Source organism: Rhinatrema bivittatum, chromosome 1, assembly GCF_901001135.1.
Source record: "Rhinatrema bivittatum chromosome 1, aRhiBiv1.1, whole genome shotgun sequence".
In the NCBI taxonomy this organism is placed as follows: domain Eukaryota; kingdom Metazoa; phylum Chordata; class Amphibia; order Gymnophiona; family Rhinatrematidae; genus Rhinatrema; species Rhinatrema bivittatum.
Genome location: NC_042615.1, coordinates 760727300 through 760743254, shown reverse-complemented (window position 1 = coordinate 760743254; position 15955 = coordinate 760727300). Strand labels below are relative to the sequence as shown.

The following is a 15955-nucleotide window of genomic DNA, read 5'->3' as shown; positions in this document are numbered from 1 at the left end:
TTAAATGCTATTGCAGAAAATTTCTTTAGTGTTCTCCCTACAGTTAAGTGAAATTTGATGACATTATGGGATCACTTTTACCAAGTGGCCCCAAAACAGTTACCTCTCATGCAACACATTTAGAGTCCAGGATGGCATGGCTCCATAGCCCAAGGACTGTCATTGTAATAACTGGACTAAATGAGCTGAAGGAATAATAAATAGGGGAAAAATTCCTGGGTGGTTTCCACTGAAGTCTCATGAAATCAGACCTCAGCCCTGGCTCTGATTAGCTGGAAGCTTAAGGAATTAGTAGGAAACTGCTGGCGCCCCCTCCCCTCCCACGTACAATATATGTATGCACATTAGAAATAACAGATTTTAGGGTGGTTGACGATCCATTCAAATACATTCATCCAACTTATATGGGATAACTTTTTTTGTGTGTGTGCAGCTTCTATGTAAGCATTTGGAAAATTTACCCCAGAATTTCCAGGAAACTCTCAAATAGTGAACTCTAGTTTTCAAAAAAAGCAGCACTAAAGACTGCTTTCAATTCATAATCCCATTCTTGTCTTTTCCTAAATCTTCTTTCATTTCAGGTTTCATATATTTTCATACTTTCTTACATAAATGGTTCACACCGCTTCTGGCCTATTTAAAAAAATAAAAATAAAACCTCCTTCCCAGAGTCCATTTTTCACTTGGTAATGCTATATTCATATTTTACACATATTTGTGTGATGCCTGCATGCGCTTCCAATGAAGAACAAAGCAAAGCTCCCATTTGCTTGGATTTATAATAGTAGGCAAGGTTAAGAAGGGGGAGTTTTCATAAAGTCTGGGCACCAGATCAAAGCTACAGTCAAAGAAAGGAGTTGAAAAATAAATACTAAAGTAAGTTTACCATTTGTAATCTTGGTCTCATTCCCAAAGTCTCTTCTTCCACCCTGAAACACAATGCACTAAGCACCATAGGTAAAGGCATTCTCCCCCACTTCCCACCTGTGAGGAAAACGCTTCAGGTCTGCTTGGCAACAGAAAAACTCTGCTTACTTGCAAAAGATAATTTAGCCTTAAATAGAGCATCTCGCAGACTACGTTTTGTTCATCTACCATCAATTATTTCTGCAGTAGGATCTGGTCACTTCCTATATAGCCCTCATGCTTCAAACAAATTCAGTCTTAGTCATAGGCCTTAGACTCTCTTGAGAACAAAAAAACAAGTCTCAGACTGGACACTGACCCCAAGCAATGACAGTGTCTCTTAACCTCCCTTAATTAGTTTGCACAACAGGGAGATCACACTGTAATTTGGTAGGGAAGGAATACAACTGCTCTCAACCCTGCTCCTGTCTGCTGCTATTGCAAGCTCAAGATGGCTGCAGAAATTATATGTAGATATGACCCTTTTAAAAAAAAAAAAAGGGGGGGGGGGCAGGAAGCAACATTTCTATTAATCTGTGTTTGGGTCTCCAACTGCTACCTGATTTTGCTCTAACCATCTTGCAGTTTGAACTATGTGGCATCCTGTAGTCTTGTAGATCTGCTGGCCTAACAGGGTTCAAATTATGAGATGGCTAAAGCTGTACCAGGAGGTTAGGTCACAGTTGGATGATCCCATGCAGGTTAATGGAAACACTGCTAGGAGGCAGTAAGATGCCTTTTAAAAAATTACTACAATTTGTATAGTACAGAGTTAGAGAGCCCATAAAGCTAGCAAACTGCAAAACTGGGTTACTACTTCCTGCCCAGCGACTCATGTGACTTTTTTTTTTTATAGCAAATTTTGATTATTTAAGAATGAATGTTCTGCAGTGTCCATCCTCATATATAGTTTAAAGAAAATATAGCCATCTGCTTTTAAAAAAAAACCTTCAATAAAAGGGAGAGAGGTTTGCTAAGTAACATCTCTTAACCATATTGCAAATGATCAGACCACAAAATCCTTGTAAAATTTCTTACTTTTCAGAAAGGGCATAGCTTTCATTGCTGCTCACTGCCTTGTATTTAATATTTCCCTTGGTTCGTTCTAATTCAAGGCGCCAGTCTTCTAGGGTATCAAACATGACAGTTTGCTTCTTTGTGCCAATTGCTGAAAACAGAAAAATGAGATTTAATGTTTCAGACTTTCAAAGAGTTAAGAAGGGTGAATTCTTCAATTCATTACAAGATAGATAACTCTTTACTTTGAATAACCAGCATATAGAAGAGCTCCAATTCACAATTAGGAAGGGCAGAAATGCTGAAAAGTCATGAGCATGTTCACTACAAGGATCTATTCTACAATTCTAACATAGTAAATGATAGCAGATAAAGACTAATCGGTCCACCCAGGGGCCGATGCAATTAAGTGCGCTCAGCCTAGCGCACGAGACTATTCGAGGTTGGGCACTTGTTTTGGACATGTTAAAATTAGCACCCAATGCAATAAGATTAGCACATCTAAAACGCTCACCCAAACAAATGCATAGCTGATAGTGTACATCACATGTAAATTCCATGTAGATGAGGCTATTAGCTATTACCCCCCCGATGCAGGAAAGCGACAGATGCCCAATGCACACTTTTTGTATTTAATCATTTTTATTGAAGTAACATGGGATACAACTTCAACAATAGAGACAATAAGTAACAATAAGCATCTACACTTAATGTGTGCTGCAGCAGTCAAAAAAGCAAACAGAATGTTAGGAATTATTAGGAAGGGAATGGTTAATAAAACAGAAAATGTCAATGTCTCTATATCGCTCCATGGTGAGACCGCACCTTGAATTCTGTGTACATTTCTGGTTGCCGCATCTCAAAAAAGATATAGTAGTGATGGAGAAGGTACAGAGAAGGGCAACCAAAATGATAAAGGGGATGGAACAGCTCCCCTATGAGGAAAGGCTGAAGAGATTAGGGCTGGTCAGCTTGGAGAAGAGGCAGCTGAGAGGGGATATGATAGAGGTCTTGAACGAGTAGATGTGAATCAGTTATTTACACTTTCGAATAATAGAAGGACTAAGGGGCATTCCATGAAGTTAGCAAGTAGCACATTTAAAACTAATCAGAGAAAATTCTTTTTCACTCAACGCACAATAAAGCTCTGGAATTTGTTGCCAGAGGATGTGGTTAGTGCAGTTAGTGTAGCTGGGTTCAAAAAAGGTTTGGATAAGTTCTTGGAGGAGAAGTCCATTAAATGAAATTAATCAAGTTTACTTAGGGAATAGCCACTGCTATTAATTGCATCAGTAGCATGGGATCTTTCTTAGTGTTTGGGTAATTGCCAGGTTCTTGTGGCCTGGTTTGGCCTCTGTTGGAAACAGGATGCTGGGCTTGATGGACCCTTGGCAATTTCTTATGTTCTTATGTTAGAAATCAAAACATAAGCAATATGACACCCATGTCACTAAAATTTACATGTTGAAAAAAGTTACCATTAGTTTTTCCTTTATACCCACCCCCACCGCACCATGATCAAGTGTACGAGAAGGAGATAGACGAGAGAGAAAACAAGCCAATAAAACAATAATACAAAACAAGAAGATATTATGCACTGGAGAGCATAACCCATTGTGCAATAATGGAAGAAATTCTAATATACAGGAGTATATCGAGGTTTAGAGATAGATAGGGAGAGATATTGCAGGCATAGCAAAAAACTATGCATAAAATAATCAACCATCTGAAAAAGTGTTATGCGAAAGGGCATTTCTGCGATGCTTCCCCACCTTGTTATCCAATGAGGTCATATTCTTGGTGAGAGAGTAGACAGACCAAACTGTCTTGGTGTGTAGCCGTGAGTCGCCCTAATTTGTAATAATTATAAAGTCTATGTTGTATTTGAGCAAGGCTCGGTGTTTGTATTTGGTTCCAATGTGCCGCTAACTCTGTACAAGCAGCAATAAAGACTTGTATAGCAAAATGTTGTGCCTCCTTATTCAGCCCCTCAATCGGTAAACTCAGTAAGATGTGCCATGACTTAGCATCTATATCAATCTGAAGTACAAGAGACACCCACGCACATATCGTAGGCCAAAACTGGGAATTTCGAGCATTGCCACCAGACATGATATGTGTCGATACTACCACAACCCCTCCAACAATGGCATTAAATTTATAAAGAGTAAGAGGGGTGTAATGCCACCTGTATAGTAGTTTCTAACAGTTTTTCTGTAATCCAGCAGAAATGGAACATTTGTGGGCTGTTAGAAAGATTAAGTCCCATTCCCTATTCTCCATACTGTGGTTAAAATCAGTTTCCCAAGCTTGCTGCTGCCTAATTGGGCCAGTAAGCTTCCCATTTAAAAGTGCATAGATTTTCGAGATCACCCCTTGGACGGCCCGGGCATTCTTACAGTAATTTTCAAACAGAGTACTGCTCACTCGAAGGATGCCAGATCTGGTGGCTCTTAACCAAATGATAAACCTTGGCATATAGCAAAAAGTCTAAATCATCCAAGTAAAAATGGGCACAAATCTGATGACGGGTCATGACTGAGCCCTGAGTGTAGATGTAATCTACCCTAGAGATACCAGCTGCTATTCACAATGAAGAGGCCTTTAATTGAGAAACATGTGGGAAAATCAAGTCAATGAATAAATGAGTTAGTAATGAATAGATTTCCTTCCCCACTAATATGCTTTTCCAATGTAGCCTCACTCTAAGGGTGGTTTGCAGAGCATAGGGTAATTGTGATATGGGGCCCCAGGACAGCTTAGGCTGCCATGGTAAAGCGGAGAGCGGCAGGTCACCCAACAGCGTTTGCTCCAGTAATACCCATTGGGGAATATCCATCATACGATGTAGGATCACCAATGCGCGCAACTGAGCCGCACAAAAATACCATGGCAAATTAAGGCCTCCCCTGTTCTTTGGAAGATATAAAGTAGATCTGGTTACCCGAGGTGGCCTGTTATGCCAAATGAAACCGCAAAGCAGTTGCTGCCACTTCTTAAGAATAAATGGAGGGATGAATATAGGGATAGTAGTAAAGAAGTATAACAATCTAGGTAACACATTCATTTTAACGATGGCTAGTCTCCCTAACCATGAGTGGGTATTCTGCAACCAACGCTCTAGATTCCCTTGAATTGAATGGATAAATGGGATATAATTCAAAGCAAACAGCTGGTTCGTATGGGTGCCTATACGTATTCCCAAGTATTTTAGAGATGAGGATGCCCATTTGAAGGGATATTTGTGTTTCAAAAGGGTTACCTCAGACTGGGGAAGGGTGATATTTAGTATTTCAGATTTGTCATAATTTACTTTGAGACCCGAAACTGAGGTAAACTGGGCTAGTTCGCTCATCACCCTCTGGAGCGAAAAACCTGGGTCTGTAATGGTAAACATGATATCATCAGCAAAGAGCGATATCTTAAAATGGTTCAAACCCTGCTATATACCCTTTATGGTGGCAGTCTTCCTAACCCATGTTGTAAAGGGTTCTAGAAACAGTGCAAAAAGGAGGGGGCGACAATGGGCATCCCTGTCTAGTACCATGTTTAATGGGAAAGGGGTGGCCATAACTACCATTAGCCTTTACCCTTGCACAGGGATGATCATACAATTTCTTAAGCCAATTAATAAAGTGGGAACCAAAAGCCATTTGCTGTAATGTTTGAACAAGAAAGGACCAATGCACTAGGTCAAATGCTTTTTCAGCATCCAATGAAAGAAGAACAGGGGTATTATTCCAATGGACCACATATATGATATCGACCATTCTGCGAACATTATCCGCCACTAGTCTCTCTGGAACAAATCCCACCTGATCTGTGTGCACCAGACCAGATTAGACTCCATTCAACCGAGCAGCTAGAACTCTAGCCAATATCTTCAAATCTAAATTGATCAATGATATTGGTCGGTAGGAGCCACAAAGGGTGGGGTCCCTTCCAGGCTTGGCTAACACAGTGATGCCTGCTGTGTTGCATCCTTGGCTATCACAGCTGCGCCACGAAGGAAGTTGAACATTTTCATTAGAGAACCTACAATTGTGAGTGAGAAACTGCGGTAGTACTTGCCAGTATAACAGTCCAATCCAGGTGCTTTTCCTACTTTAAAATTTTTTTTATCGCCTCCAAAACCTGAGAGGTTTCGATCGGTTTGTCTAGATAGGCCTGTTGATCGGCGGTCAGTCGGCAAGGATACAGAGTTCAAATATGTGCCGATAGCTGATTCAGTGACAGAATCATCTGAAGAGTATAAGTGCATGTAAAATTCAGTGAAAGATTGACAGATCTGCTCAGACGTGGTTTCTAATACACCCTGTGTGTTTTTAACCTTGGCCACTACAGTCTGGGCGTGGACCGCTCTTAATTTTTTAGCTAAATATCTCCCAGCCTTGTTTCCTCCCTCAAAGAATTGTTGTTTGAGCACCATCAGGTGGTGACTAATGGCCTCATCGTCAAGGGAACGCAGCTTATCCTTTACCTGCAAGAGTTGTTGGTATACACTAGCAGAATTAGTAGAAATATGCTGTCAGAATTTCCAGCTCACTTAACACGGACACGCTAACTCTCCCTTTCCTTATTGTAATAAGCTGCCCTTGCAATAAAGAGCCCTCACGCTACCACTTTAGAACGGACCCAAATTGTTATGGGGGACATTCCCTCCGTTTGATTGGCCTTAAAATATTCTATCAATTAGTCCTTAATCCGTTAGACAAATGCTTTATCCTTTAGGAGGCCTCCCTGCACGATACCCCTGATCAGCATCACTTAGGCTTACTTCCACCCAAATTGGCGCATGATCCGACCAAGTTATATTATCTATGCTTGCTTTGCCAACTGTGTTTTGTAAATGTGTGGATACAAAAATATAATCAATTCTAGAATAAGTACGGTGAGGTGCAGAGAAAAAGGTATAAGAGCGGGAATGAGAATAACGTTGCCTCCAGATGTCCAAACACCACCATTTATCTAAGAAGTTTAGCAAAGCAGACCGCAGGATGGAGGGCACTCTCATCAGAGGAGTTATCCTTGTGTGGATCTAGAGTGGTGTTAAAATCACCCCGTATTAGTAAATCCCCGTCATGGTGGAGAAATAATAATTTATCAATAGTTTTCAAAAAAGGGACTTGTTTTGTATTGGGGAAATATACATTAAGGATGGTAAGGACCAGAGTCCCTACCTTAATTTTTAGGAGGACGTATCTGCCCTGGGGATCCGCCAATTGAAACAATACCTCATGGACAAAAGAGTCAGAAAATAAGATACCCACCCCTGAGTATCGTGAGACCTTTGTACTGGCAGCCCAATATGCACTAGAGTAGGATGGGAAGGTCAATAGGCTCTCATACCTCTTTTGGATATGCGTTTCTTGTATTAGAGCTATAGCAGCTTTCTGACTCCGTAATTCCCTTCTTAGGAGTAAGCGTTTTCATGGGGTATTCAGCCCCTTCACATTAAGTGAAAAGATACGAGTCGCCATGAATCAGGTAACAGGTAAGTAAAGCTTATGAAAAGAGCTCGGGGCCTCTTCTGGTGGAGAAGGCTCTGAGAGGAGGTTGGTTTAGGTCTAGATGGGATTGGTGCCAAAGTGGAATTAGAGTCCATATCGCCCTTCGAGGATCCCGGGATAGGTATAGGGGCCCATGGAGGCTCAGAAGGACGAGTCGGCATTAGTAGGGTACCGATCAGGGCAGCGAGGCAGTGTCGCAATGGTGCGAATATCGATGGCTCCGGTGTTGGTGCCGGTATGGGGGCCGGCATCGATTGTAGATTCTGGAAGGCATCGAGGACAGCCTGGCGGATGAGGACATCCAGCTCCTCCCTGGAGTTGGTATAAGTAACGCAGCTACAGGGGAAGGCAGGCTAGGCATTACTGGCACTTCCACATGTATCTATGGTGGCTCAGTACCCAGCACCGGTGTTGGTGGGGAACGCCTCGGGTGCAAAGGAGCATGGAGACTCTTGTACCTGGGCCCGCTTCGCAACTGGCTCTATGGACATCAATGCCGATGCGGTATCAGTGCCGGCACCGAATGCGGAATCCTGTTGGTGCCGGCGATGATGTTTCCCTCGGTGGTCAGCCCGGTCATTCTTCAGCACAGAGGAAGATGCCACCGATGTTGTGGATGGCGTCGGTGACGGACGGTCACCATGCTGGTGACGATGATTCCCATGGTGCTCGGCCCGGTCATTCTCCAGTACCAAGGAAGGTGTCACCGCTGTCCTGGATGGCACCGTTGACAGACTGTCACCATGCCTCTACTGATCCTGGCGTTGTTTTTCACCTAAGGATTACACGGGAGCTCTGATTGAGGTCCAGAAGTATGGAACGTTTTCGTTAGTCGAGGGCACTGAGGCATCGACGGCAGCTTTGACAGTATTGACGGCACCGAGGGCAGCGCCGACGGCAGCATCAATGGTATCGACGGCACCAAGGGTGTCATTGACGGAACTGACGGCATCGATGGTGGCCCCGATGGATCAATGGGGGCCTCAACGGAATCGATGGCGGCATCGACATCAGGGGCGGCCCTGACTGCATTGATGGTAGCCACGACGGGATTGATGGCGGCCTCCACGGCATCAATGGGAACCATGGACGCCCCAAGCCCTCTAGACCCGGTGGAAGATCGCAGCAAGGACACCAGCGGGCATTGTGGGGTGGGCTGAGTGTGATAGACATAGGGAGAGAAAAAAAAGAGGCCCGCAAAACAGTTGGTAACCCGGGGGAATAGACAGGGAGGTGACAGAAACCGACTGGAGAACACAGAATAGTACTCACCGAGCATTGATGAAAATGTATGTGAAGGGTGACCCGTGTAGAGAAATTATTTGTGAAGTAAAACTTCAAGTTTTTACGTGAGGAAAAGTTGTGAGAAAAAAATCTCACAGAGCTCCTAAACGCAAGGCAACTGCAGCGCGGAAAAAAAAAAAAAAAAAGAGACTGAAGGGAGACCCCTGTGGACACAGAGATCATGGCATGCTGGGCATGCTCAGTGTGCCAGTCAAAGTTTCTAGAAACTTTGACAAAAGTGTTCCTTAATAGGGTTCCTAAATACCTACAGTACCTGAATGTAAACCGATGTGATATCTCAGATCGAATGTCGGTATATAAAAATAATAAATAAATAAAATAAATAATTATGTCACCCATATGTAAGGACTACCATCCTGCTTGTCCTGGGAGAAGCCCATTTACACAGGTAAAGTGCATTTACATGTGTAAAACCCAATTTTGAAGTGTAAATGCTTTTGAAAATCAGGCCTAGTATTTGTAGAGGTGGCAGTCACACTAGGATATTTTGGAAAGAAAACTATATAATTTTTGTAACTTATTTGCAAAATCACGGACTTGTTGCTTGACACCTGTGGCATGGCAATACTTCAGGTGTGCTGCAGTACCAGGAAACTCGGGGACTGCTGGCAGAAAGAAAATGGAGGCAGGTCACAGCTGCTGCAGCATACCGAAAAGAGTCTTCCTCTCTATCCTTCTCCTGCCACAGGATATCAGGAGGGGAAAGGAAAAGAAGATAATGATGGTTGGAGTAGATAGAAGGGAAACTGATGAAACCAGAGGAGCGGTGGGGAAGGGAAGAGAAAGTGATGATGCCAAGGTATGGGGGGGGGGGGGGGGGGGAGAGAAGAGAGAGAGAAGAGAAGCCAATGCCACTGTTTATACTGTATCTTGAAACTGGCAAGGGGGTATTCCAAGACTGGTTTGAAAAATACTGCTCTATACCTCCACTGACCTTAAGACTTATACCCAAGCTTCAAAGACACAGTACAGCTGATACAGCACAAGAAAGTTAAAAAAAAAAAAAAAGAGTTGCGCCCATTTTACAGCAGAATACCAAACAATTGTCCGTTTATGTTACCATTCAGGTTTTACTGATCTCCAGGATAGCATTACAGAATCAAGCTCTGTTTTTGTAACAAGGGGCAAAACATGAGCTCCAGGATCATTTTTATAAGCCAAACCAGTAAGAGAACAGGAACATCAACTTGCACAGCAGAGTCTGTGTTACTGTAAATATTTCTGCTAGTACAAGATCAGTAGCAAAATAAAGACTACATGGGATTTAAGTTCTTACTGACTCAGTTTGTGTACTGCTACTTGATATAGACTTTTGAAAACACACATGGTAGGTTTGGTTCTCTTCAACTGAGTTAAAACAAAGATTTAGGGTTGGTTTCTGAAATTAGCTTTGTTAATGTGGGCAGATCTTTAATCAGATATGGAACTGCATATAATCTGTTAAAACCAACATTCTTCAGATAGACAGACTATTTCTTACAGTGGAAGACTACAGATAAAGATTATGCACAGAAGGGCACCGCAGGGAGGGGTGGGAAAACCGTGGCCTCTTACCCATATAGTGTGGTGCAGCAGCTGCATAAGAGAATAGAAACAGACGTTTGTGCAAGATGGGGCTCTGCGTATGGTGAACTATCCCACTGACAATCTGAGGAAAGACCAAGAAATTATTTCACATGCAGCACATCCCTAAAGTTTAAAAAAAAAAAAAAAGACTGACAAAGTACCATTCAGCCTTTCAGAAAAAAAAAAAAAAAAAAAAAAAAAAAGAGTACATAAAAAAACAAACATATAAGATTTCTTTAAACAACACTAGGGATACAGCAGTTTAACAATTTACATACAATAATATCAGTAGGAAATCAAATAGCAGATAAATCTAATCAAGATCCTACATGTGTGCACTTGGGTTCCCACTTTGAACCCAAATATTGACTGTTTCTTTAGCGTTTTTGTTCTGACCCCAAATTGCCTGCTTTTCAGAAGTTTATTAGAGTCAAGCAGACTGTTTCAGTGTATTTTCTTCTCTTGGCAGACTTATCATGCCCATAAAATACTGTTTGCTTTTTCCTAATATTTTTTCTGATTGCCAAATGTTGAACAAGTAAATGTATTGATTATGCTCCCCAAAACATTTGCTTCAGAGTGCAATGTTGTTCTATCACCCATGAGAGGAGCATTAGACATGCTTAGTGCTATAAGAAATGGTAGTGGCAGAACTGTAAGATCAAAACATAAATAAAATGATAATTATCAAAAGTAGCTCACAGCTACCTAGGCACCTTATATGCACCTCCAGCCAAGTCTTTGCTCAAGAAATGTGCATTCTCGACGGCCAGCCTCTTCACTGGAATGCCCTCCCCACTGACCTTCGTCTTGAAACTTGTAGTCAAACGTTCAGAAAGAAGCTCAAAACTTGGCTTTTCACAAAAGCCTTCACTTAAAAGATCTCTCCCTGAGCCATGACTCAGGGCTAGACTTATTCTCACATTTCATAATCCCTTACGCTTAGATGTCTGATGATGTAAATATTTCATCTTATAACTTTGCCTCATGATTCCACCTGTTAAATGTACGTTATGCTGAACTTATGTTTATTAAGTCTGATGTAAACCTAACTTTTTATTGACTGTTTTATTTGTAATTATTTGCAATTATGGATATGTATTTATAATTTATAATAATTTAATTCTTGTTCTCTGCTCTAAGTTCTAACGAAGTTAGCCCGGTTATTTGTACCCACTTGTTTGATGTAATTTCCAACTTTGGTTCTATGTAAACCGACGCGGTATGTACTAGTACATGAACATCGGTATATAAAAGCCTTTAAATAAATAAATAAATACAAAGCTCAAGTAGCAAAATTAGTAAGAACTTTATTATTGAACGTCAAACTCTAATCAAAATGTAAACCCCTTACATCAAATCTCATTTTAAATTCTACTGTATCCCTCTTACTAAAATATACTAGATATAACCACACCACAAACAAATTATACAAATAAAAAAATTAACACCACACAGAAAAAAAGGTAAAAAGGAAAAAAGAAAAAAAAACAATCTAAGAAAAATAAGAAAAACCAAAACCACATTCAAAAAACATTTAAAAAGAGGCTCCACATGGGAAAAAATCTTAGAAGATTTATAACCCCATCAAAGGGGTTTAAATAAAGAGGTGGTATGGGGAGTTTTTAATTAAATTAAATTAAACATTAAAAAAATTAAGAAATGTAGAGAACGATCCATCACTTTCAGCCGCTGGTTACTATAGTGTGTTTTTGTTTTAGTTTAGTTGATTTAACTTTTAAGATTTTGGTTTGGTATAAATTTTTATTATAGGCATTAGACATATTAGTTTATTCAGGGGATTTAAGTACATCTGGTTTAGTAGTTTCTGAGCCGAGTATTGAACTCCTAACGTGTAGTAATTCACATTGTCTTTCAAGTCTATAACTGATCGAGTAGAGTAAAAGTGGCAGTCCCCTGATGCAGGCAGCAGCAGCTGCTGAAGTGCTGCAGCGTTCGGTGCTATGATCAACATTATTGTCACAGACCGCCGACTTTATCCCTAGAGTCCCTCAAACAGTTCTGTTGCCGTCTTGATCTTTAACGTGTCACGGGACAAACTATGGGCCAGATTTTAAAACCTACGCCCACGCGTAAATTTGTGCGCGCAACCCGGCGCACACAAATCTATGCCCGATTTTATAACATGTGCGCGCAGCCACGCGCATGTTATAAAATCCGGGGTTGACGTGTGCAAGGGAATGCACACTTGTGCACCTTGCACGCGCCAAGCCCTAGGGGGCCCCCGATGGCTTTCCCTATTCCCTCCACCTCCCTCCCTTACCCGCCCCCCAGCCCTATCTAACCCCCCCTCACCTTTGTTTGCGAAGTTGTGCCTGCCTCTAGGCAGACGTAGGTTGCGCACGCCGGCGACAGCCGGCCTGCGATCCCGGACACAGCTGCAAATGGCCACTGTGCCTGGAGGCTCTGGCCCCACCCCCTGACATATGCACGTCCCAGGGCTCAGCGTGCGCAGGAGTGGGTTTTCGGGGTTACGCGCGTAACCCTTTGAAAATCCGCCCCTATGGGTGTTATGATGAACAGTATGGTTAACAACTTTATCCCGTGTGCCTCGATTAACATTACTGACAGTTTTACAGGGTCATTTATCAAATCGTGTTACAGTACAGTGAGAGAGCGAGCCTCTGGGGTGACACCATAGTTAAGCTAGGTTGAGAGAACATTGTACAAATCTCATAGTTTTGTGAGCTTCCTCACTCCGAAAGACATCAAATCTTCACAAGAGTGCACTGTTCTGTTCGTACGTCTCACTCTGCATGTAAAAGTGGCCCCTATACTACTACTACTACCTAAACCTCATCTCGAGTTACTAGATGGGCCTCCTATAGTAGCATAAATAGCTAACTACTACAAGGGCCTTGTACAGGGGTGGGCACTTCTGGTCCTCGAGGGCCACAAACCAGTCTGGTTTTCAGGATATCCCTAATGAATATGCATGAGAGAGATTTGCATGCACTCTGCCTCAGTTGTATGCAAATCTATGTCATGCATATTCATTAGGATATCCTAAAACAGACAGGTTTGTGGCCCTCGAGGACTGGAATTGCCCACCCCTGGCCTTGTAGATAGCCTCTCTCTCTCTCAGTCTCTCGCAGCGAAGCGTTAAGATAACACACATTGCGATAAATAGGCTATTACCATAAAACATGCCCCTTTTCCTTATCGCATGCAATATTTTATCACTCTCCAGTTGTTATTGTTTAAAATCTTTCCTGTCTTCCAGCTCCCATGTTTTCGCTCCCTGTTTAATGTAAATTTACCTTCTATATAGTTGTTAATTGGTTTCCCCTTGTTCTATTGTAAACCGGTACGATAAGACCTCGTCTTGAGTATCGGTATAGTAAAAGAATTTAAATAAATAAATAAATATTTACTGCAATTTGATAAATCTAGGCCTTAATTTGAAAGGAGTCATGGGACAAATTACATCACTGCCTAATGGTCTCTATGGCATCAAAATGAATGAGTGCATTTCTGCAAACAAAAGTGATGATTCCTGAGGCCAGGATTTTAGTTTATCAGTCTACACTCTCTACGTGTGTGGTGATGCCGTTTTGGCACAAATTAACTTTTTTTGAGGTGGTGATCTTAGCAAGATCCTACAAGAAATATAGTGGGTGGACTGATGGAATTATAAATCTTCAAAGATTTTTTTCCATGTGGAGCCTCTTTTTAACGTTTTTTGAATGTGGGTTTGTTTTTTTTTAAGGGGGGGGTTGTTGGTTTTTGTTTGTTACTTTTCTTTTTTTTTTATTTATTTCAAAAGATTTTTATTGGAATGAGGAGCAACCCATACAATTCCAGAAAAGGCAAAATATATATCCAAAGACAAATGTTGTACATGTATGCGAACCATAAAACAGAATACAGAAACCATCCTCAAAATCCATTTTTCAAAGTTAAGATTTCCAATCATCCCCCCTCCCCCCCCCCCCACAACTGGTATAGCATAGTATAATACAATATAATAATGGAAAATCAATGATGGTGTTTCAATACAGAATCCAGTAGATCCGGAAAATAGAAGTAACAATACAACTAAACAAGAATAACTTGGTGCACTCCTTCCCCCCAGGAAAAGAAAGCAGGAAACATAGAGGCCATCTAGACCACGAGACGAGTCCCAAAGAGCCAACATACACCTGGTTGCAGAAAAGCAGTCTCAGCAAGTTGGGTAAGCAGCCCACTAAAGGCCACACATCTCGTAAAGACTCACAACCTCCAGTGATGGAAAGGAACCGTCCATTCATTGGCAGGAAGCCAACCATCTTTGATAAGGTTCCCACATTCGATTGAAAGCAGCTAAACGAGAATGATGGACAGCTGTAAGCCTACTCAACTGATAATAATTATGTAACCGAGCCCGCACTCTGGCGAGGCTAGGGGTAGCGCTTTGCTTCCAGTGCAACGCAATTTCCGTACGTGTTGCAATAAAAACCAATTGCACAATTCGTTGGTGGTCCTTATTTAAGTCCGCTATATACAGAGGGAGAAGAGTGTGCCATGGGTGAGCCACAATAGATACTCCCAACACAGTCGATACCCAGGAGATCACAGTCCGCCAACACTGAGCTATGCATGGGCAACTCCACCAAACATGGTAATAAGTGCCAACGTCTCCGCAGCCACGCCAGCACAGCTCAGAAAAGGCCGAGCAGAATCTATGCAAACGGACAGGGGAATAATGCCAACGATACAGCATCTTATAGCAATTTTCCTGTATGCCCGCTGATATTGAGCACTTGTGGGCGTTAGTAAAAATGTCATCCCATTCTATATCAGCTAAGTCCCGCTGAAAGTCAGAGACCCATGCCTTCTGCTGCGGAAAAGGACTAGTCCCCCTCCCATTTAATAGCGCATAGATCTTGGATATCACTCCCTTCATATTCTGAGCATTCATGCAATACGATTCAAAAAGAGAACTGGTCAATTTAAGAGTGCCCCTGCGTAGCGCACGATGGAGAGAATGATAAACCTTAGCGTAAAGAAGAAAGTCATTGGGAAAATTAGCATAACGACGCCCCATATCCGTCCTAGACAGTAAAGCCCCCTGTACTTGTACATGGTCTATAATCACAATGCCTGCCTTATGCCACACATGCACCTCTTTGGAGAGGGCCACATGGGGCAGGAGGGAGTTAGTGAAAAGATGGGTAAGAAGCATATATGCCTCCCTGCCAACTAAAACTGGTTTCCATTGGAGCCACACCTGGACCGTAGTCCGCAGGGCTGTAGGGAAGTACAAGAATGGGACCCAAGTGTCACGGGGCTGCCAGGGAAGGGCCGACAAGGGCATACCCCCTACCATAGCCTGCTCCAGAAAAACCCAATGGGGGATCTCCTGTGTTCTATGCAGAACTACTAAGGCCCGTAGCTGAGCTGCACTATAGTACCAGTTGAGGTTGGGGACACTCAGCCCTCCTCTAGACTTAGGCAGATATAACGTAGAACGCGCCACTCTTGGTGGACGCTTGCGCCAGATAAACCCAAATATAACTTGCTGCCAATGATGAAGAACGTCAGACTTTATAAAAATAGGGATGGTAGTGAAAAAATATAGAAAACGGGGCAAAACATTCATTTTTATTAACGCAATTCAACCCATCCACGAATGTGCGTGGCGGCTCCAC

The 15955-nt window shown here is 42.2% G+C and overlaps 1 protein-coding gene across 5 annotated transcripts in view; it reads right to left on the bottom strand.

Annotated features, from left to right (window-relative positions):
* Window positions 1-15955, bottom strand: part of MTMR12 (myotubularin related protein 12) — a 252214-nt gene that overhangs the window by 104215 nt on the left and 132044 nt on the right. For all 5 annotated transcript variants that reach the window (XM_029579298.1, XM_029579307.1, XM_029579315.1 and 2 more), the window contains 2 exons: window positions 10293-10386; window positions 1945-2074 (listed from right to left, as the gene is read on the bottom strand). In XM_029579298.1, coding sequence (XP_029435158.1) covers window positions 1945-2074; window positions 10293-10386 — 224 coding nt within the window. The remainder of the gene's footprint in view (window positions 1-1944; window positions 2075-10292; window positions 10387-15955) is intronic.